The sequence below is a fragment of the Mandrillus leucophaeus genome, unplaced genomic scaffold (assembly GCF_000951045.1).
Source record: "Mandrillus leucophaeus isolate KB7577 unplaced genomic scaffold, Mleu.le_1.0 Scaffold154, whole genome shotgun sequence".
Taxonomy (NCBI): Eukaryota; Metazoa; Chordata; class Mammalia; order Primates; family Cercopithecidae; genus Mandrillus; species Mandrillus leucophaeus.
This window is the reverse complement of record NW_012101521.1, coordinates 1321818-1346171: the sequence shown is the minus strand read 5'-3', so window position 1 is coordinate 1346171 and position 24354 is coordinate 1321818. Positions and strand designations below refer to the sequence as shown.

Below are 24354 nucleotides of genomic sequence, written 5' to 3'. Positions count from 1 at the left end.
AATAATAATAATAAAAGAAGAGTATCTTAAGATATAAAAGCACAAACCATAAAACATGGTTAACACGACTATATTAAAAATATTTTTTATTAAGCTAAGGACACTATAAACAAAGTGAAACAATTATGCATAGTGTAGGAGATATTTGTAAAATACATAACCAAAAACGGATTCGCATCTTGTATAAAGGTCATGAATGATCAATAGAGAAAAATGAGACAAAATTCTATGAATAGGCAATTCACATAAGAAAAGGCCACAACCAACATGTGAAAAATGCACAGCATCCCTAGCAATGAGGGCCATGCAATACCATTTAGCACCCGATGCCTGGAAAAAATGTTTAAAGATGTCTGACAGTGCCGCACGTTGGTGGGGACGTGAAGAAGTAAAATCTCAAGACACGTCTAGTGACAGTGGAAACTGCTGCAATCACTTTGGGGAACAATCTGAGCGATATTTAATAATTCCCAAATTGTACATTCCCAGGAGCCAGCAATTCCTCTTTCAGCTACATACCCTGGAGAGACTCTCGCCCGTGTGCACAGTGAGACAGATATGAGACTATGCATTGCAGTTTTGGGTTTTAGGGTGGAAGTGACTAACTACCCACCAATAGAAGAAGGAGATTTTTAAAAATGAATGCTGCGTGGAAATTAAATGAATTAATTAGAGCTGCATGTATCATTATGGACTAATCTCAAAAACATAATATAGAGGGGGACAAAGTAAAGTGCAGAACCATATTGCTACCTGTGGCTGAAGTTGAAATATACATTCAGGGGAATTATACACTTCAAACCCCAGGGAATGGTTTCATCTAGGGAGGGAGGAAAGAAAGAGGAAAGCAGAGCCAGGAGTGAGATTAGGAAGGGACGTAAAGAGGCCACCAACCGTTCTTAAAATGTTTTGTTTCCTTAAAAACATCTGAATAAGAAGTGGCAAAATGTTAATTTATGTGAACCCTGACAGCTTGATTCATAAACACCAATTACATTATTTGTTCTGCTTTTCCATGGGTTTGGCAAAGGTCATAACAAAAACACTTAAAATCATCAAACGTGCTAATTTATTAAGAGGATCCAGTTTGGTGACTCACACAAAGCTGGCTTTTTATTCATCTAAACTTACCTTCTCTTTACATGTAAAATTTATTTTTGCAGTATGTATAAAAACCTGGCTTTGTTAGATTATCTACTCTGTTTTCTCAAACTGTGCTGAATAGAAGGCAGCCTTCTCCCAGTGATTGCCCACTGTCATTCTAGAATCTGGTACTGGGCTGTGCTCTCGCCCTCATGCTGAAGGAAAGCCACCTCAATGACTCTGAATTCAATGGTCCCAATTTCTTGGCTGGAAAATTAGAAAACCCAGAGACAAAGGAAGATTATATCGACTCCCTCAGTTTCCAACTCTTACTCTTGCTGCTGTGATGTCCCTGCTGTGGAAATCACTCCCTAAATCAATTTGTTTTTCAATACATAATAAGTATTTATTTTGTCCAAGGCATGGCTGCCCAAGATGATCATCTGAAGTGGACCCACGTTGTTTTGCGAATAAAGTTAGTGAATCTAGGGAAGGATATTGATAACAAGACCATTACTAATTAATAGACATGGGGCCCGTGTTAAGCAAATACATTAAAATACACTCCTTTGATACTTTAAAAGAAATCATAGAAGCCACAGGTATTTCTCTCCAGCGCTGGGATTTCATGTAGCAGCAGCACAGGAAGGGAATAGAGTATCTGGGAGGTGGAAGAGCCATTCCTTGCAATTCTGAAATCGGAAGCTGGCTCTGAGCTCTGCTGGCTACATTAGTAAAGCAACAGTTCTCAGTAGTGAGGGAAGCTGATTTCTTTTCCCCAAAGGACACTGGGCAATGTCTAGACATTTTTGGTGGTCACAACTGAGGTGTGTGCTACCACAATGTGGTGGGTAGAGGTCAGGGATACTGCACAATATCCCACAATGCACAGGACAGCCCCTCTACCTCAAGGAATGTTCCAGCTCCAGATGTTCATAGTGGTGCAGTTGAGGACCCTGGTGTACACTGACGGGCAGTTGAGAACCCTGGTGTACAGTGATAGCCACAACCCCATAAGGCTCTGCTCTCCAGAAGCTCGGAGTGGTTAACTAGCTCACTCAAAGCCGTGTAGACAGAAGTGGTCCCTCCGAGGCTTAAAGCTACATTTGCCTGGTTCCAAGGCTGACTGCTTCTAGCAAATGTCATGTTCTCAGGAGGGCAGTCATGTGTGCAGTGGCCATTCACACACATCCCCTTAAAGGAAGGACTGTCTACACTCTGATCCCAACAGCTGCTGAAGGCAAAGACAGCCTCCTCCATCGCTCCTGGCTGGACGCACTCTGTTTATTCCCCATGGGTTCTTACAAAAATCCTGCTGTTTGCAGGCACCTGAAGTTCTCTTTGAAGAGCCAATGAATATGGTGGGAACAGAGCTGATGGAGGAGAGGGTATCCCTCAAGCTGTTCTCCCCATGAGTCCGTCTCTCAAATAGGTCCCTGAGGCACTCCTGAATGTCTGCCGATGTCTCCCCCTTACCTGGTCACAGAGGGTTCCGATCAAGCCTTCCAAATCTTGCTTCTCATGGAGGACCATCTGCTTCTCTTCATATTCTTGCTCCAGCTGCATTTCCAGCTGACGGAGCTGTGGATACACAGAGCGGAAGCATACACAGGGTAAATGAACTCCATCCAGACAAACCCCACAAGGCAAGGACCCTCAGGAGGAGGAAAAACGTAGAGCTTGTGGCTTTGTTCCATGAGCCTGCCCTAGTGATTGGCAGGTGGTGTCTCTGTAGGAGAACTTAAGAGCCTAAAAGCTTGGGGGCTGGACAACAGAAGGGAGGGCTGGTCAATGATGGGGAACCTCTCGCCATTGACTGTGAAACCCCCTCCCCCAGGTCCCCAATAGAACAGATGCCTCCCTCCTGTAGCCAAGGCCACTGTTGAATATTTGCAAGTCTTTGCACTCTGATTTTTAATGGCTCTGCACAATATTATGACCAACATATCAAAAATGCATTCCCCTCCTTTATTAAATACACAATGATGCAATAAAAGAAGTTGTATTTGAGATTTTTTGGTGTTATAAACTATATATGGCCCTCTCCAAAATTCATATGGTGAAACCCTAACCCTCAGTGCAGTGGTATCTGGAGGTGGGGCCTTAAGGAGGTAATTAGGTTTCGATGAAGCCATGAAGGTGGAATTTTCACAGTGGGGTGAGTGCCTGAAGAGAATCAGAGAGCTATCTTCCTCTCTCTCTTTCTCCGTCATGTTAATCTACAAACAGGAGGTGGTGGTCTGCAAGCCAGGAAGAGAGCCCTCGCCAGACACTGAACCTGCCAGCACCTTGATCTCAGATTTGCCAGCCTCCAGAACTGTGATAAATAAATGTTATCATTTTTTTTTTTTTTTTGAGACGGAGTCTCGCTCTGTCGCCAAGGCTGGAGTGCAGTGGCCCGATCTCGGCTCACTGCAAGCTCCGTCTCCCGGGTTCCCGCCATTCTCCTGCCTCAGCCTCCCGAGTAGCTGGGACTACAGGCACCCGCCACCTCGCCCGGCTAGTTTTTTGTATTTTTTAGTAGAGACGGGGTGTCACTGTGTTAGCCAGGATGGTCTTGATCTCCTGACCTTGTGATCCGCCCGTCTCGGCCTCCCAAAGTGCTGGGATTACAGGCTTGAGCCACCGCGCCCAGCCTAAATGTTATCATTTAAGCCACCTAGACAATGGGATTCTGCTACAGCAGCCTGAACTAAGACATCTGACTGTAAGCAACTCATTTAATTTGCAACTGGCTCTGATTTCTCAGCGATTACCCAGCAAACACAGACATTTCCCACTAAAGCAAATACCCCACTGTGGCTGCGCTTTGCAGACCACCCCCACCAGCCTCTCTTGTGTACCTTATCTCATCCCCTCCATCCTCCATTTCCACCTCATACCATCAGAGATCCTATTTCACGGGTGGGCAAACTAAGTCCCAGGGAAAATCCAAAGTGCATACTCTGAAATTAGTGGCTGTTTAGAGGAGTTAGTGTCCTGTCTCCTGACCCCAGCTCTTTCTGCCACCCCAGACAGCCCCAGCATTCCCACCCAGGTCACTAACTATTGATTTCCCGCCATCGTGAGAGACAGACTGAACAGAGCAGTCACCAGAATGAGAAGTCAATATCAGTGTTTGTCATAAGGAGAAAAACACCTTTCTCTGACTTCACTCTCTCCTTTTATAAATCTATCCAGAGAAAAGCCTCCGGAGAGTCCGGGTCACATCTCCAACTCATTGGAGCCCTGGCGGAGGGCACACACCATACTTTGAGGCATTCTTAGAATAAACCAGAAATGTATGCAACCTTCACCTGAAGAAACATGGGCAGGGACTGAGAGCTTCCGTCTCCTGACCCATGGAGGGGGGAAAAAGTACTGATTGATGGTCACTTCTTTTTTTTTTCTGGCTCTGTCACCCAGGTTGGAGTGCAGTGGCCGGATCTCAGCTCACTGCAAGCTCCATCTCCGGGGTTTACGCCATTCTCCTGCCTCAGCCTCCCGAGTAGCTGGTACTACAGGCGGCCGCCACATCACCCGGCTAGTTTTTTGTATTTTTTTGAGTAGAGACGGGGTTTCACCGTGTTAGCCAGGATGGTCTCGATCTCCTGACCTCGTGATCCACCCGTCTCGGCCTCCCAAAGTGCTGGGATTACAGGCTTGAGCCACCGCGCCCGGCCTGATTGATGGTCACTTCTATAGAAAGCAAGTTCGTTTCAAAAATTTCGTTTAGGAGTGAGAGAAATACAAGGCACTCTATACCTGTTTTAGAATAAAGACTGGAAAAGCTAAAATCATCTTGAAAAATACACAAAATAACAAAAACTATACATCAAGCAAGGCAGAGTTGAGTGTACTCTGTACACAGGTATGATTCAGGGGATGAGAAGGGAGGGAAGGTCATTATAGATTACGTACTCCATAATGCGAGACCCTGTTAAACGAGGCTTAACCCGAAGCTTTCCAGCAGTTCCACTTTGTAGACCCTACATTCACATCCGTCAACACAGCTCTAAGAATGTTTATCTCAGCACTAGTTATAAGGGCAGAAAACTGGAAACAACCTAAATGTCCAATGATAGGGGATTTACTGTATAAGTTGAGGACATGCTTCGGGTGAAAAACTGTTAAGCCATTAAACATCTAAGTTAGATCTGTATTTACAGACACGAAAAGAGGCCATGAAAACTGCGGAGACAACAGGCTTCAGAACCGCATAGCCTCGTTTAGTGAAAATGGTATCTCCGCAAATCTGCATATGTGTATACAGAGTGAAAGACAGCTATAAAAGAACACTTAAAATAGTAATAATGATGGCTTCTAGGTGATAACATGTCAAGGGGTTATTCCTTTTTTGCACACTGGAATGGCTACAAAGACCTTGGATAAAATGTTAAGAAATGGTTTGACTTGTAAGGAAAATAGTAAGAAAGAATTGATTCTATTATTGAAATTTAGAAGTCCTTGGCATCAGTCACATGGCATTACAGGGACTTAGTAGACATCTCTGAGCCATTATGCTGGATGGTTCCAGAGGCTTCTGGAAGTTCCAAGATCCTATTTAAGATAGGCATTTCCGCTCCTATACCCTTGAAGGCACCTCGATGCTAAGGTCTCAGGTGGTTGCAGAAAGAGTTTGTCCCCAGATCCCAGACCCTGTCCTCCTCATCACTCTAAGGAAGAGGGCATCCATACCAGACCTTCCAGGACCCAACGGTACAGCTGTGTTCACTGCTCACATACCCGCTTCTGGCAGGACTGACGGACATCCTCCAGTTCCTCCTCCTGGTCCTCACGGTCCTTCTGGTGCATCTGCTTCATCCGCTCGATCTCCAGCTCAAACCGCTGGCGGAGCTGGGGGGACAGCAAGGACAGCACGTGAGGGTGACCCACTCTAACTCTCCAAGCCCTCCATGTCATCCTTGGCATTCCAATTGCATTTTTATTGTTGGAATACATAAATGAGAGTCAAGTTATTTCCCTAGGCATCCTGGGAGGTCACCAATGGTGGGTAAATAGATTAAATATTGCCTCTATCCATTCTTGTGCTTATAACAGACATCACATATCAATCACACTTTCCCACTGAGTTTAGATGCAGCCTCAGAATCCTTCTCAACACTCTTTCTTTTTTATTTTTGAGATGGAGTCTCCCTCTTGTTGCCCAGGCTGGAGTGCAATGGCGCAATCTCGGCTCACTGCAACCTCCGCCTCCTGGGTTCAAGCGATTCTCTTGCCTCAGCCTCCCAAGTAGGCATGTGCCACCATGCCTGGCTAATTTTTGTATTTTAGTAGAAATGGGGTTTCTCCATGTTGATCAAGCTGGTCTCAGGTTGATCAACTGACCTCAGGTGATCCACCTGCCTTGGCCTCCCAAAGTGCTGTTATTACAAGCGTGAGCCGCTGTGCCTGGCTCCCTTCTCAACACTCTTAAGATGAAACATATTTCTCATTCCTGGAGCAGGCATCAGTGATGGTTTTCTGGGTGGGTGGATAGGTAGATGAATGGTAGGACAAAAATTTATGAAGACATGAAAGCCTGGAAAAGAAGATGACTTGCCCAAAATGTTATCTTAGACAATTCACTTTACCTCTGGGTTAGTCCTCTTTCTCTGTAGAAAACAACCGTCTTAGAATGCTACTATGAGAATTAAATGAGATGATATAAAGCACCTAGCACAGTATCTGATACATAAATATTATTTTCTCTTTCCCCATTATTTCAAAAACAGAAAAGACTATCCCCTCCCTCCCCAGCAACCTGACATAATTAAGAGGTGTGATCCCATGAATGAGCTGGGTCTTTACACAACAACCTCCAAAACACATGCAGCAGGCATAGATCTGTGCACAATGCTGGAACTGTGTGAAGTCATATAAAGGATTCTAGAGTGGAAGGCAAAAGAGTCATGAGTTCTAGGTCTAGTTCAAGACTTATACTTTCCTGATCTGCATGATTGACAGACTGGCCCAAGTCCTGGCTTCTCAAATTTTGTGGCACATTAGAATTACAAACGCATTTTTAAAACATACAAATTGCAGAGCTTCACCCTAGACCTACTGGAGTAGAATCCCCAGGGTACAGGGCCCAAGAAAGCTTTGAAGCTTTCCTTTATCTATCTATACTCTTTAATGCTATTGGACCTGGAAAAAGCATTTGGAACTCAATAGTGTAGATGGGTGATACGGTTTTGCTCTGCGTCCCCACCCAAATCTCATTTTGAATTGCAATTCCCATAATCCCCACATGTCAAGGGAAGGACCTGGTGGGAGGTGATTGGATCACAGGGGGTGGTTTCCCCTGTGCTTTTCTCACGATAGTGAATGAGTTTTCACATGATGTGATGGTTTTATAAGGGTTTGACTGTTCCTGATTCACACGCCCTCTCTTGCCGGCCACCATGTAAGACTTGCCTGTTTCCCCTTCCACCATGACTGTAAATTTCCTGAGGCCTCCCCAGCCATGTGGAACTGTGAGTCAATTAAACCTCTTTTTTGCATAAATTGCCCAGTCTCAGGCAGTTCTTTACAGCAGTGTGAAAACAGACTAATACAATGGGTTACCTTGTAGAAATTATAACTTTCTGATCATTTACTCTACTGAGCCAGCACCTCTCACCATGCTTTTGGAACTTCACAAGTGCTGTCCCCAACATGGAAATTAAGCTCAGAAAAAACAATCTGGGTCTTTTAAAACGTCGATAATATTCCCTGCTATGCCGTGGTGAGGAGCAAAAAGGATAGTGTACGGGAGAGGCCCTGTTACAGTTCCTGGCATAAAGTAGGCTCACTTTAAATGTCAACTTCATGCCTTTTTTTCCTTTAAAATGACAGGGGTTATGGGAAGATAATCCAAAACCAAGGAGCCTGAGCAAGCAACTATAATATTTCTTTTTCATTTTTTCTAGCCTCTTGGATATTCTTGACATCTGCAATACCATTTATGTCAAACTTATACGAGTTAACATAAAATTCCCTGGAAAAAGTATTGTATTATAATCAATAAATATCTACTGGATGTCTACAAGGGCACAATGCAGCCTGGGGTTATGGGTGAAGCTGAAGACGGATAAAAGTGTTGAGTCAGCCTCACCTCCTGGGTGAACTGAGCGCGGAAATTCAGGAAGTTGCATTAAGTTTTGGGTCCCTGAGGCCAGGGTAATATATTTTTTGCTTCCAAGCATCAAGTGGTTCCCCAGTGGTATCTTAAAGAGTTAACACAGTTTTTCAAGAGGGCTTGTTTTATTCTTGGCTCTGGGAAGATCCTGTTCATGTAAGGAACACAAGGAACACTGGGTTGCTACATGGCACTGCACCGTCATCCATGCCCTTTAAAGACCTACACAGATATTCCACCTTCTTCACAAACCTTCACTGATTCATAGCTGTGGCTGGCAGGAAGCTAGGGGAGAGATAAGGCTCCATATTTGATTGTACAGACAAGGAGACTGATGTCTGGAGGAAACAGGGGTTGCCTAAGGTCATATAGGCAACAAGCTGCCTCAAAGACCCCGTATTACAGCTCCTTGAATATCCTACGGGTATCCTGTCTCCAGGCTTTTGCACAGGCTGGTCCTCTGCCCGGAACTCTCTCATTCAGCCAATTCTCATTCATCCTCCAGCTTCCCGCTTCAGTAAACGTCACTTTCTCTAGGAATTTTTCCCTGATCTCTCCCTCAACCCTGCTGTCATGGCCAGATCTTCAAGTTTAACATTCCTCTAACACTAAGCATGACTATAAACTTTGGGAGGGCAGAGATTGTGTCTGTCTTATTTGCAACTGCACCCTTAGCATCCACAGAGTGCGTGATGCAGAGGAAGTACTTAATGAATACAGGCTGACTGAGTAAAGGACTTGTCTTCCTTATCGCTCCTTAGTGAGCATCCAAGACTTTCCGGATCGTGTTCCCCCATACCCATCACCCACATGTCTTGATACTCACTAGGCTCCATCTTGATGGAGTAGTGGTCAGCAAGAAGCAAGAGCTGACCCCTGGCTCCCCCAACCCCTGTCCCACCCATCCCCACTTCAGTTCAACAGAGCTGCTCAGAGTTCATCTGCTTTACACATTCACGACACCCGATCACATTTTCTCGCATAAGGGTGGCCCCAGCATTTTTTTAAAAAACACTTTAAAGTAATTGCCTTTTACAAAATCCCACAAGAGAAATTCGTTTAGAGCCAAGCATCAGAAAAAGTGTTACTTCCCCCAGAAAAATTTTGTTTGTTTGTTTGTTTATCTCAGGCATGTAACTCACATTTCCTGTTTCTCTCTGACCACCAGGAATTGTAGAGCTAAAACTGTTACATGTGTAAGACCATCTGTTTTGCTTTATCTGCATATTAATTTGCTGTCCCCACCGCCCCCGCTTAGTGTCAATTTTAATTTGTATTTTTCTGGTTTGGATTGTTTTATTTATAATTTTTGTATTCTATTATACATATACCTTGTAAGCTGCCTCAAATTATTTATAGAATGAGGTAAATAAACAAGCATATAAATAAGCAAGCAGACAAATAAAATATTCATCTGGTACTTTGCAGAGGGTGTTGGTACAAGAGTATTTTATATTTTTGTCTTACTCCCTTTGTTATTTTATTATTTTATTTTTCCCAAAGAGTAGCACTTCAATCTGCCTTGAAGTTGTGTACAATGCCTGGCACATAGCAGACATTCAAGGCGGTGTGGGGTCAGATGGCATAGGTTCCAAATCCCATCCTTGACACTTTCTCCACGTCTCTGAGTCTCAACTTCCACATCTAAAGTGGGGATAATACTAAGATCTCCCTACATAAAGTTCTTGGGGAGATTCATGAGATGTGTGGGGAGAGCTTAGGGCTGAGGCTAGTACACAGACAGTACTCAATGAAGGTTAGATATTTGGTCAACAGCTATTTATTGAGCATCAACTATGTACCTGGCCTCATTCTAGGCTCTAGGATTACAGTAAGAAGCCAGAGAAACAGAAAAACAATTTGACTTCAGGAAGCTTATATCCTAATGAGAGAGAAAGGCATAAAGCAAACTTTTAAAAAATACTATCTAATATGATGGCAGGTACCACAAAGGAAAGCAACCCAGCTAAGGAGACAGGAAATGAATGTAACATAGCAGGAGCTATTTGCAAGGTGATTAAGGCAGGCTTCTCTGAGGAGGTGACACTGAACCTTGCAGGAGAAAACTGGATCAGGAAGGATCTGAATGTCAGACTTAGGAGCTTAAAAGTTCCCTGGGATAAAAGGGAGCCACTGAAGGATGAGGAGCAGTCAAGTGAGGCACCCATGTCGTATTTTAATAACATCATTCTTCATTGGAGACATGGAACAGGGTGTTGCCCTGGGACAGGGCTTTCCTACCTGCTCCAGCTGCTTGATGGTGTTTTCCTGCTGGCTCTGGACTTTCTGTTGCTCCACGGCACTGGATTCCAACTTCCAGAGCCTCTCCTTCAAGCCAGCAACACAATTTTCCCCCAGAGAGGGTGACCCCAGCAGCTCTCGTTTATGGTCCTGTAGCATCTCCACCTCCTGCTTCAGCTGCGAGGCTTCCTGCTCCTTTTGCTACAGAGACAAAGAGGACAGAGGTCCGGAGTCACATGAGTATGTCTCCCTCCTCCTCCAGAGATACCTCTACAGTCAACTGGGGCTGGAGTGGTGCTTTCCACTTTCCAGTGCCTGCCGTCTCCACCTGGACTGCACGGCCCCTCACAGCGCCCCCTGTGGGACACCAGCAAGGGCTGCTCTCAGTACTGCTCATACAGTCATGGAGCTGGGGATGGGAGGTGGGATTGGAGTAGACTGTCCCTAGAGTTCAATCTCAGAGCACCTACAAGAAGGGTTGACCCCATTTGTAAGGGAAGTGGAGGCACATCGCTAAAGCTTCCCTGTGTGCCTTCTGAGGCTAGGATTGAGATGTTGGAGCAGGGAGGCAAAGTGTTCAGAAATGACTCTTCCAGGTTAGAAAGTCAGCTCCAGGATCAAATAACTCTTGGCTAGATCATGAAGGAGCTGAGTACCAGGCTAAAGTGCCCAGAGGTTCTCCTGCGAGTAGTAGAGAACCACAAAAGGATGAGGAGCAGCTGAGTGAGGCACCCGTGCTGTATTTTAGTAAAATCTCTCTGCACTGGAGCCTGCATGGACCAGGGCATTGCTCCTGGACAAAGTTATAGCTAACTCATTCTCTGCTGAGCCTGTCGTACCTCCCAGGTAAGCACCTCAGAACCTGTGCAGGTAACTGGAGCAAGATCAAGACATCAAGATTGCTCAGATAAAGGCTGATTATCAATTTGCCAGCCACTGTTTGCTATTTTATTTAGACACATTGGGACCCAGCTGCTTGACAGACCAGGATACCCTGGTGAAGTTTTCTCTCTGTCACCATTTGCAGCAGGTGCACGCTGGAGTTTCCTGAGATTCAGCCACCAAGAGCCAAGACAGCTCTGTGTCCCCTATCCCTTACCTTCAACTGCTGCTGAAGCTGGCCTAGCTCCCACCGGACACTGGTGTTCTCCTGGGTCACTTTCTCACGGAGACCCTTCTCAAACACAGACTCACCTAGGGCCTGGGCCAGCTGCAGGTCAAACCTGTCCAAAGCAGAACATGCGTCAGGGCTCTGTAGGCAGGTGAGTAGGGGAGTGATTGAGGCAGGGGCAGGGAGGGGCTGCAGAGAGGCTACTAGATTCCCAAGAACCATGAGAAAGAGAGCGAAAGGAAGAAGAAAGAGAAAAAAAGAATGAGGAGTTGGAAATTTTTCCCAATGCTTTTACATAAGGCTGTGGATGTAGGATGGGAATCTGAAAAATCACAGAGCAATTTTTAGGGTTTAGATAGAGTTGCCACAAAAATACTTGAACTTATTATTCTAGATTTCTCCCTCGCCAGAGTCATTCTCCCTGAATTTCCACCGTTAGACTGAAACTTCTGCTGCCCTCATCCGCTCCCTACTAAAATGCTCATCTAAATGCTAACCCTAAAATCTAATAAAAATACATGGACAAAAATGAAAAGAGAATAAAATTATATACAGATATAAAGGATATATTTTTAAAACTGGCCAGGTGCGGTGGCTCATGCTTGTAATCCCAACATTTTGAGAGGCCGAGGTAGGAGGATCACTTGGGGCCAGGAGTTAAAGACCAGCCTGGTCAACAAAGTGAGACCCCATCTCTATTTTTAAAATTTTAAAATTAAAAAAATTTTAAATTTAAAATTACCTGGGCATCGTGGCATGCACTTGTAATCCCAGCTACTCTGGAGGCTGAAGTGGGGAGGATCACTTGAGCCCAGGAGGTCAAGGCTGCAGTGAGTCATGATTGTGCCACTGCACTCCAGCCTGAGTGACAGAGCAAGACCTTGTCTCAGAAAAACAAAACAAAACAAAACAAAAAACCTGATCTACCTGGTCTGCCAGTCTATGTCAAGGCCCCTTAAATCTATCAGGTCCCATTTGACATCCACTATTTCCTAACCAGTGAGCAAACAAATGGATGTAAGTAGAATGAGGATATTCTACATTTCACATTTTAACATATTGTCTGGCTTATACTCTCCTATGCCACACTAAAGCATGCTGATTATTGATAAAATGATGGACATTTATACATTCTTGTCCTCATTTGTTTCTCAAGCAGAAAACACAAAGACTAGTCAGTCCTACTGAATGTCATCCAGGGAATTAACGCCTTGTTAGGGGCCCTCCTGCCCTTCTGTGATGACCACTGGGTGAGAAGCACTTCCTGGATGTTATGTCACTCTGTTCAGTTGTCTCAGCCTCCTGGCAGTATCAGAGATGAGGAAACCAATAGAGAAGCCCTTGCCAAGCCTCAGTAAGGTGTGACTTTGAGTCACTTGCCCTTGGCCCAAACAGGAAGTCTCATTGCTCCAGAGATCTTGATATGGCAGAAGTGGGCATGGGGTTTGGCCTTTGGTGGCAAGAAAGTCTCCCTTGTTATAAGATTATCCAATGTTCCTTAATATTAGACTATCACTCAAAGTCTCAGACTCCTGAGAGACCCAATCATAAGGGAGCCCTCCAGTTGGAACAGCTCAGGAGCTTTCTGATTGGCTGTTGGTGACATCATCCAAAGGGCACTATTTGCTGCCTCTGAATGGAAGCATTGTGATGAGCGTGATGATCCAGCCGTCCCAATGTGCCAGATCCTGGGCTGGGATCCATGTCGTTCTTACAACAATTCAGCAAGAAACATGTCATTCAATCCATTCACTGATGAGGAAACTGAAGTTCAGAGAGGAGGAGTGATTCGGCCCCAAATTCCAAAGTGGTGGAAGTGGATTTGGGCTCAGCTTCCCTAGTGTCTTAGCTAGTCTCCCATCTACCTGTCCGTTCCTGGGACAGGTGAGGGAAGACAGTGGGGGCCAGACAGTAACTGATGGTGCAGAGGAGTCCTTGACTTAACAGGCCACTTGATGCCAAAGAGTAGCTACTACAGACCCCAACTCCTACCAAACAGCTCACACTGACCAGCCAATCACCTGAGGCCAGAGAGATTTGCACACAACCTTCACCCTGCTAAGAAAGGGCCTTGGGTCCAGCCTCCCTTGAGTGTGGGAGCCAGTGAGTCTAGCCAGGGCTTACCTGGTGTTTCATCAGCCCTCAGAACCAAGCTTTGTGACCCACAGGGTAATCATGCCACAAACAATCCAACCAAAATGAAACCATTCCAGGCCACTCTGAACTTAGAAGCCAAAGTGGCAAACAGAGACCTCTACCAATGGGGAGACATCCCTCTGTCCTGGGCCCAGCAAACTCAAGAGGCAGCTGCATCTACATTTCGATTAAGCATTGAGAGATGCAAGGAAGTATTTACTGACTTCTAGATTTTTCCTTCACCATAATCATTCTGCCCAAACTTCCACAGTTAGACTGAGACATAAACGCTAATCTACCTGGAAGGGTAATGCCTGCTATCTGCAGTTGGCATCAAAACATAAATTAGCTTCTGCCAAGAGATGGTAACAGAGCAGAGGGCATCACAAGAAAGCTAAGTTTTGAGAGGAGGACATACAAATATGAAGAAATAGGAACTTTCCTGAGGGGGGTATCCTGGGGAGATTCATAAGTCCCTGTAATGAGGGATTCTGTCCAAAGGGAAAAGGAAAGACCAGAAAGATGGAATTTTCTGGCTGTGCAAATTCCAGAGGCTGGCCCCTTTCTCATCAGAGAGCTGAAACCCTCTGTTAGGTCTTTCAGAACAGGAGTAGAACCCATAGTTAGGGGCCAAGAGGGTTACAGCGGGGAGAAACCTGGGGAATGATGGAGTCCAAACCTCTTGTTTCACAGACAGGAGTATATGTCAGACCCATTCTTCAAGATCAGATGACCTGTTAAGTCCAAGGACTCATCTGAAACATTAGTCACTCTCTGGCCCAGAGAGATGGTGTTATTTGCCAAGGTCACACAGCAGGTGGCCAAGATGGAGCCAAGCCATTTTCCCTACTGCAAGGGTAGGGTTCAGCCAGAGCACCCATGGGGAGGTGGAAAGGGGAACAGAGTGATATATCAATAAACGCAAAATAAGCCTTTCTTATTTTGGGGGTGGAGAGCAAGCTAACGATCTCCCAAAGACTTTTTTCAGATGAAGAAGCCAGCTCAGGAAAGCTGAAGGATAAATAAGAGAAATGATATTTAATGCAGATCAAGTTCAAAATCTATGCCACCTCCATGGAAATATAATTCTGCTTCCTACTTCTTGGAAAGGAGGCAGTTTTCACAAAATCACGTCTTGGCTCACGCAGGAACATTTGTCTGTATTTTGTCATGGGCCTTCTAAAAGAGGCTGCTTCCCACCTATTTGCCTTCTATGACATCTCCATTAGGTCTTGGCTGGCTCAAAACAGGACCCCTGTATACCTTTACCCTCACCAAGTGAGCTGGAGAACTTCAGACACAGCCAAGGTGTCCAAGCATCACAGGTTCTGAGGTTTTGCATGAAGAAGCCTATGAGTGTGCGAATCTGGGTACAAATCCAGGCTCCACCATCACTCCGTTGTAACAGCAACCCAATGGGAACGCAAGTATGGGAACCACACTGCGCAAATTCAAGATTAGCATCTTGCTGGTGCACAAGGCCCAGTCTCTGCCAGAATGGCTCATATGATCTGAGAGTCCAAATCCTAAATGAGAAGGCCATATTTTGGCCTCCTCCTTATTCTCTAGTCCTATTTTCACCAATGGAAATAGGAACCAGGATCAATCCACTTAGATGTACTGACTGCATCATTTAGTCCTCACCACAAGGGGGCGATCTTATCCCCAGCCTACGGGTAAGGAATTTGGCTGGGAAGGGCTGAATGACCTGCTCAAGGTCACACATCTAGAAAGAGGCACCTTCAGGACTTGAATGAGATGACTTTAGTATCAATACCTGGGCTCCAAATCACCATGCTGTCTTGACCCTCCGCAATAAACCCTTCGCTCGACAAATGGGATGTTAAGGCCCAGAAAGGCAAAGAAAGCTCCCCAAGGTCACACGGTCAATTGGCAACATAGCTGAGGCTGGCTAAGAGAAAAGAATCATTTCTTGCTGGATTCTTGGGAGACCCATACAGGAATAAGGTGTGAGGGGACAGGGAGGAAGATTAGAGCAAAACAAGAGAGTTGAAGTGAGGGAGTTAGAAGGAGAACCTGGATACCTGAGAAGACCCCAGCTCCAATGTAGCCCACCCTGGCAGCCCAGGTGATGGTGAGGGATGCAACTCACTTCTTCTGCTTCTTCTCCAGCTCATGGTTTCGACTTTGTTGGTTCTCTAGCAGGACGCGGGTGTCCTCCAGGTCACAGGTAAGATGGTGGCACTTCCTCTTCAGTTGGTGAGCCATCTTCTTGGCCCCATCATAAGCACTTCGCAGCTCCCCGAGCTGTAAGAGTAATAGAATGAATTACCTGGCTCTGTGGGCATGGAATGCGCTTTTTACTTTGTATTTCAAGGAGTTGCTATTTCCAAGGTGTGTAATGAGAAAACAGCAGATGCTGGAATGGGGAGACCCTGTCTTGACTACCTTCCTCCTGGGCCACCTCCAGGATGCTACTTTTCTGAGCCTCAGTTTGCTCAGAGGTAAAGTGGGGATAATTCCATCACTCTCTTAAGGTTGATTTTACTTTAAATCTCCAGCCAATGCTCCCACAGACTTTACCTACCCTGCCTCAACTTGATGACCCCCTGAGCCACCAGATAACTCATATCCCCACCAGCCGACACGATCGGAAGGGATATGTGAGGATTAGCCACAGAGCAGCCAAAATGACACACCTAAAAAATCTGACCTGGAATCCCAAGTGACAAGCCTTAAAGGTTAAAGCAGCAAATGGTACTTTGCATGGACTGAATTAACACCTGAATGCACACGGCCTTAAACAAACAAACGTAAAGACTCTTGCATCTTCCTCCAGGAAACACTCTCCCAAATGTCCTAGTTTAGGTCTGGGAAAGAGCAGAGCATGCAACTCAGCACACTGGCTTTGAAGAAATGGCCTCATTACAGAATTGCTTTAAATAAGCAAAACTCTGAGTTAATGAAGCCTGTAATTCTAAATTCAGTATTTGAAGGCAAATGGGATGTTTTCTTATATTCTGCCGCTCAGAGAAGGTTGCAGTTTTATTACTTTTTAATGTATCATAAATATCCCCCTTCCCTAGGGAAACTGACTCAACTTTGTAATTTGTTATTAAAGAACTGGGCTGCTTTCCTGCAGTTGTCCATCTGTGTTTATCTATGGTTCAAGTGTCTCTTGAGGACGACGATGCATGTTCATTTTGAAAGTGACCACTAAAACCATCACCACCAGCATAGAGGATATCAAGAGTCACTTCCATTGTTTATAAAATCCCATGTGATCTCACCCAGGCCCACCTCTGCAAGGCAATCACATGATACTTTTTGCTCACGTTGAGAATAGAATAGATACACAAATATAACCTCCACCCTATGGCTCTCATATCGAATGGGAGAGACTATGAAGTGCGTAGGCAATTACAGTACAGCATGATGAGGCCTATGTTTTGGGAGACAACTCAGGGACTCCCAACTCAATCTGCGTCAGCAAAGACTTTCTGGAGAGAGTGACATTTAAGCTAAGATCTTAAGAATAGTTGGAGATATCTAGGCAGGAGAGAAAAAGAAAGACTGCTCTGGGAAGAAGAAATAGCATATGCAAAGTCCCAGAGGTGAGAAAGAATCAGACATTTTTGGAAGGAGAAAAAAAAAAACGGAGTGTGGCTGGAATCAATGCTGTGCTGGAGTCGGCTGGTACCAATCTGAAAGAGATGCACAGAGCCAATTCTGTGCATCCCTTTCAAATTCCATGTTAGTGACATCACAATGGTAGTTTGAAATTGGCCATGGTGGGAGAATTTACACCAGGGAAATTGGCAAGTGCTACAAATCAGGGCTTTTTCTTTTTCCTGGAGTCATTTACTAGCACACAATTTGTTGGAGTGTGAACTGGTTAGAATGTAGATGAGGGATAGTTGGAGGCCACAGAAGACAAGCAAAGAGACCAAACTATCTGTACATTCATCTAGAAAGGCTAGATAAGATTATATTATATATAGATAAGATTGCATTAGATTTGTAATGTCACCTTCAAGAAAGAAGGACATTTCAGGATATCAGAAATGCAGAGGATGCAAAGCCCTAACAATAATGGTGCATACTAATATTATGGCGGCCAAGATGAGTGGGAAGAACAGTTGATAAATCCAGAAATGTCCTTTAGGATAGAGGTTTGTGTTTCAATGTCTAGACAGAGACAGAAGACAAGGCTCTGGGCTCATGGAAGGTGAAGAGTTGGAATGAAGACCGTTGCACTGACAAACCCCTCAAAGAACTGCATGCACCTCAGTGAGAAGAGAAAATAAAAGCTCCACATCCTGGCCTGGAAGGTGGTAAGAAAGCTTGCTTTCACCCTGGATCTAGGTGGGGGAAGAAGTACTCTCATAAGAATTTTAAACCCCAGGTCTAAGCCTCATGTGGGTTTAGAGATCCAACTGACAATTTTTACACGCTGCAAAAAATCTGAGACCAAGAATTTAGCATTATCTCAGGGACTGCTGCCAAAGAAAGTGAAAAAGGGTTTCTTCTAGCAGAACACACCCACGACCCTGTTATCAAAGGGCTCCCATCAAAATCAATAGAATGTTAAAAAAAATTAAATCTCCTGCTGAAGATTAACTCACGATAAAAAATAGCTAAACACACATACAAAAATTCACTGGGAGAGAAACAAACAAACAAAAAAAAACATTCCACAATGCAGAACACCTGGGACTACTGCGGGAGGAGCAGAGAAACCTGTTGAAGATGAGCTCAAAAACACAATTTACAAAACACGCAAGGAAAAAAATCCACCATGAGAGTCAGCATACTTTATGATCACAGAACAATCTGAAAGAGACTCTGAAACATTCCTTGGCTGCAGTGTGGCAGGTGGTTGAGAGGAGAGGCCAGAGGCAAGGAGGACAGCTAGGAGGTGGTTGCTTTGGTCTGGATGAGAGATGAAGGTAGCAGATTAGAATAGAGGCAACAGGGAAACGTGACAGTTTTAAGACCACTGATAATTATGTAATAGATAAGAAACATGAGTTAAAGGGACTTCCACAGGGTTCATGTAGAAATGGAACTGGAACTCAGATATCCTGAGTTAATATCCATGTTCTTTACACCACAGAGCAGTCTCTGGATAGAAGATCCACATGTACAGACAATATTTTTCATGTCTCTCAGTGACCAGCATTTTAATAACAGTGGAGATGGAGAAACCTGAAGTGGCCGGTATCCTCTTCCTCCCTCCCCAGGGTCAGCTAATACCTCGATCACCCACAGTGGAGGTGAGGGCCTGCCCACTCTCTGACACTTCTGTGGCCCAGACTATCCCCACATCTTACCTTTTGCTCCAGCTCTTTCCTGGCTGTCAGCTCCAAGTTCAGCCTCTCCTCGCATTGCTGCAGACGCTTTCTGAGGAACTCGTTCTCCATCTGAGCACAGTCGAAGCGCATTTGCCACTCGTCTGCTGTTTAACGGAGTCAGGGAGACCAGGATAAGAGGCCAAATGAGTGTAAGGCAAGAGTGAGAGTGGCTCTCCTCCACTTTCTTGGCTCTTGGCATGCCATTTCACAATATTCACAGAGCCCCTGAGCTTCAACCTTGGACCAAGAAACTATGCTTTAACTCTGAGTTTTAAATAACGCTTCCTTCAGGCAGCCTGTCCTGACCACCTCCAACTGTCTAAAGTTCTTGACTGCTCACTCTTCTAAGGTTGGTTGCCTTATACTGTTTAGTTGTCTCTATAAGTACATTCATATCTTCCCTTTTCCAAGGAAATTTCATAATCCTTAAGGGCAAGGGAGCTGTTTCAGTTATCTGTGAGTCCTTCACACCCTCTGGAAGAGTTCCCTACAAGCAGATTCCCATACATGTTGATACAAGCTCATGGATTGCTTAATGAACCTAATACAATAATCAGGTAAAAAGAGTCATCCTACTAGCCAAATTTATTGGGTTGTACAGAGTATATAATCATTGGCTGTTGGTCCAATTAACAAATAAGTAAATTAGCAATAATTCAAGACTACTAAACTGGTCAGAAGATGTCCCCACAAGATAAGATGGATACCAAATCCTTTGATTTGGTAAACAACTCAAAAAAATTATTGGCTGGTTTGATTAAAACTGTTAGACTGATTAGAATGGGTTATTTTAGGTTGATATGTCTTATCTTTTGACTATCTGAATAATGGAATAATGCCCATTAAGTTAACGAAGCTATGGAAAACATTCCACAAGTGGATGACCAAAGATAAAGACCATCCACTTATTCACCTATCATCCATCCATCTGTCCTTCCATCCATCCATTCACACATTCATTGAGCACACTACTTTGTACAAGATGCAAGGGATAGTGAAATGAATAAGAAGCCATATCCACCTACCTTCCAGAATAATCAAGCAGGGGAAACAAGTAAAAAGACAGCTGAAACCTAGTATGATCAGGGCTTTCATAAAGAAGCTTATAGAAATCAAGAAGAGAACTCAAATTAATAAGACAACAAACTTGTTTTGTTCATCATTGTGTTCCCAGAGTATCCTATAATGCCTAGCATTTGGTAAATGCTCGATAACTTCCACTGGAAAGGTGGATAATTGAATGGATAGGATGTCTGACTAGATGATACGGTGGAGGATTAATGGATAAACAGTTGGTTGTGTAGGTGGAATAGTGGATGGATGGATGGATGTTACTGTAGACAGAGAAGTGGGTGCATGAGTGGATGAATGCATGGATTGAGAGATTATAAATAAATGGTAGGGTATATGGATAGGTGGGTGAGTAGATGGGCAGATGGGTAGATGGATGGATGGGTAGATGGATGGATGGGTGGATGGATGGATGGATGGATGAATAGATAGATGGATGGTAGGATTAAGTTCTTGAAAGAGGTGACCTCAATAGAGATTTCTACATCATTAACCAAAGGAAGGACGGTATAATAATAAAGAGTTAAAGCTTGTTCAAGCTTCCACCAAGGTAAAAACATCATGATGGGAAAAGCACACTATCTCTCCACCAGGAAAAGCCTCACAATCACAAGCAGCATGGCCTGCAAAAGTAAGAAGCAGCAGCAGAAAGCATTTCTGCAGCTTCCCATGTACTCTGTGCCATGATGTGCTATAGAGCAAGTGGCATGAGTGGGCAACACGAACAAGAGGGGAAACTGTTCTCCTTCAAGGCTCATCTCTACCTCCAATCTCCCTGCCCATGAGTGCCACCCTTAATCAACGTGTTTTCCTGAGTTTACCTGATCTCCCCATTTATTTTGCAAATATCTTGAGAGCAGGGCCCAATTAAAATTCCTCTGTAACCCGCACAGTGTCCAGCTCAGTGCTGAGTGCATATCATAAAAGGTTCTCTTTAAATATTTAGCAATGCATAAAGGAAAACATATTTTTTAAATAATTCATACTCCATCTTGAACCATAGAGATGGTTGTGGTACCACTGCAATGATATGATTAAAACGTTTTACTGCTTCTTTCAAATTTCCTATATTTTAGACATTTTCTATAACGAGTATGTATTACTTTCATAATGAAAAACAAAATATTTGTGGGTTGGCTTCTTGGAATGAGCATCCAGAGCTGAGAGCCCACATAGCATTGTGACTAATGTGCTCATGAGCTAAGCACATGTCCCCCTCTCATTAACACCCCAGTCTTAACAGAGGAAAACAAACTGGGAAGCATTATTTGGACATGAATCTCACGCAGATGGAACTGACACTGGCGTTCCTCTGGGGATTTTTTAGAAATTACCTCCAAGGCCAGAGACTGTCCCACCCTACTGATTCTATACCAACATGTTCCCCTCTCCCTATGTGTACCCTACCTTGTTGGGTCTCGCTTTTAAGAGAGCCTCAAACTCATCTGTATTAACCTCCCCGGTACATGCCTGCCACGGGGGTAGCCAGGATGGAAGAAGAACAAGAATTCAACAGAAAATAAATACGCATTGTCTCTTCTCCACAGACCCCTGATCTCCATTCCTCTGAGTGTCCCTGACATTTCAAGGGCACAAATTACCTGGACACACGGAGGGAATAATGCTGACATTTTATAGAAGCTGACACACTTGATATCCTTCTCACCCAACTCCATTAGGCTGGGGAGAGTAAGAGGCACAGTGACACGCTGACAAAGATGTCACCAGGCCATCCAATCACAAAGTCTCCAGGAAACTGTGTAAGGACACCCCCAGAATCTCCTGGCACGACTGAACAAATGTATAACATCCCTGGGTAAAACCAAGAGTCCTCTTGCCTTCTCGCCATTCAGTAACTGTTGAGTGTCTGACACTGCTTTACCCTCTGTAAAATGGGGAGAGCTGTAGTTTCTGTTCTGCAGGTTGCTATAAGGATGGACTATGATCTCATTATTCCTCATAATAATAACGGTAAAGCAGCTATTAGCTATTCATCACTCTATGCTACACATGTGGCTAAACATTTTCTATCAATTATTCAAGTCAATCTCCATTTGAAAGAGGAAGAAACTGAGGCACAATTTCTTTGCCCCAAAATCCAAATCCAGAAATACAACTTCATAGGTTCCAACTTTTAACCACCAGACTGCCTTCCTCAAAATTTATATTCTGTTTTTATTTGTATTTTTTCGAGACAGTCTCTTGCTTTGTCACCCAGGCTGAAATGCAGCCGAGGTCTCCCAGGCTTAAGTGATCGTCCCACCTCAGCCTCCCAAGTAGCCGGGACTTCAGGCGCAGGCCACCACATCTGGCTAAATTTTAAAATTGTTTGTAGAAATGGGGTCTCACTGTGTTGCCCAGGCTGGTCTTGAACTCCAGAGCTCAAGCAATCCTCCCACTTCAGCTTCCCAAAGTGCTAGGATTACAGGTGTGAGCCACCACTCCAGGCCTCTGAAAATTTATTTTTAAAATATTCACATAAACATAAACATACCTTGCCTATAAAGCTACTATTTTAAAATCATCACTTGCATTAAAACTAAACAGCACATATCATACGGATAATTTGCTATCTAGGATATTGCTGGATTGTCTGATCAATATCTGCTTATTCCATTAGGCTGTAAGTTCCAAGAGAGTAATGCTGTGCCTGTTTGCTCTGCCAGAGTCGCAGTCCCTCATGCGATGTCTAGCACCTAAAAAGTGCTCTATCTATGAGTGACTGAATAAATGGAAAAGACAACTTTGTCCGTCAGCTTCCAGCCCCAAGGGTCCCAGGCTGCTCACCTCCTCCGGCAGGATTCCTTTCCAAGTCATTCAGCTGAATTTTCTGCTGGGCTTCTTCCAGCTGTTTATTCACGTCTCCCAATTTTTTCTGGACTTGTTCATGCTTGCTCTAGAACAAATGGCTCAAGGTGCAAACTGGAGCTGGACAGAAGACCTGGGCTGGTCATCTTACCCATGGTGCTTCCAAGGCTCGGATTGGCCACCCTCTGCACAGTCCCCTGAGCCATGCAGAATCCAGGACCATGAGCTAGCCACCTTTGGCACATTTCTCACCAAATCACCTCCAAGGCCAAAGACTATCCATCTTCTACACAATCCTCTCCTATTTGCCTCTCTAGCCAGGGACTATCCACCCATAACACTCCCAAGGCCAAGCCTTAGGAGACCTAAGTGTCCCCCAGGACCTTGAGCCCAGCAGTCAGTCAATCTGTGCATCTTGCTTAAGCATACTGATCCCCAATGAGAGGGGTCGGGGGACAGACCCAACCATTTTTAGCCACCGTGTTCAGCCACCCCTGGCCACCCCTGACCACTCACCTTGAGCTCCTGGACCTCCCGGAAGGCCTGTAGCCGCTCTGCCCGCTCACTCTCCAGCACCTGGCAGGCCACATCACCTTTGAAGCGCTCATCAGCCAGCTCAGTGGTCAAGTCAGCAATCTGGGATGGGGAATGGGGCGATCAAGGAAGGGTCACTCAGTGGAGTCACCAACCCTTCTCTCCCCATGCACTGGACCACCTTTGGACAAATCACCAGCTATCATGGGAAAACAACCCTTAAGTATAATCAAGTGGTTAAGAGGATGGACTTCAGAATTTTATTGGTCTTGATGTGGTAGAACTCTTGGTCCAACACTCACTAGCTGTGTAACTTTACACCAAGCAGGATGCCTTGCTGGTTCTCAGTTTTCTCAGACTTAAAGGGGGAAAAACAACTTACGTCATTATTTTGAGGATTCAAGGAGATAATCCATTGAAAGGTTAGCACAGTGGCTGGCACGTAGTAAGTGCTCAGTTTTAAACATGGCCATTTTAGTGGAATCTCTTTGTAACCAGCTTTTAGCAAATCATCTCACTGGATGTACCAACACTGTCCCTCAGTAAGACACACTGAGGGATACCCACAGCACCAGAATGCTCTCCGCCAGACCACCTCTCTGCAATTCTCCATGGCCCATCTGCCCCTAGCAGGTGACAGCATGCACATCCAGCATCAGTGTGTGTGCTCCCAAACTGTTTTTGCCTGTTGCATTTTTACCGTAGCTATCTATTCCGTTCGCTACTACATAAACTTATAGAATATGGCTGGACAGAGTTTCCATGAATACTAGGTTGAATGCCTCGGAAGGAATTAATAAAGGTAAGCTGCTTTTAGAAAATGCTGCCAAATAGGCATTGCAACAACTAAAGAGAAAGTCGAAGTAAAAAATCAGGTTTTTGTATTCAAATTACTTTGCCATTGGCTCTGTTTTAAAGAAGCCACAATTGGAATTCATACAGTTGTATATTACGAG

The 24354-nt window shown here is 44.6% G+C and overlaps 1 protein-coding gene across 1 annotated transcript in view; it reads right to left on the bottom strand.

Annotated features, from left to right (window-relative positions):
- The window catches only part of MYO18B (myosin XVIIIB), a 316623-nt gene that overhangs the window by 138971 nt on the left and 153298 nt on the right, over positions 1 to 24354 (bottom strand). The window contains exons 25-32 of the mRNA XM_011975366.1: positions 23381 to 23500; positions 22844 to 22952; positions 18965 to 19089; positions 15784 to 15938; positions 11523 to 11646; positions 10424 to 10624; positions 5809 to 5919; positions 2560 to 2664 (exon numbers count right to left, since the gene is read on the bottom strand). Coding sequence (XP_011830756.1) covers positions 2560 to 2664; positions 5809 to 5919; positions 10424 to 10624; positions 11523 to 11646; positions 15784 to 15938; positions 18965 to 19089; positions 22844 to 22952; positions 23381 to 23500 — 1050 coding nt within the window. The remainder of the gene's footprint in view (positions 1 to 2559; positions 2665 to 5808; positions 5920 to 10423; positions 10625 to 11522; positions 11647 to 15783; positions 15939 to 18964; positions 19090 to 22843; positions 22953 to 23380; positions 23501 to 24354) is intronic.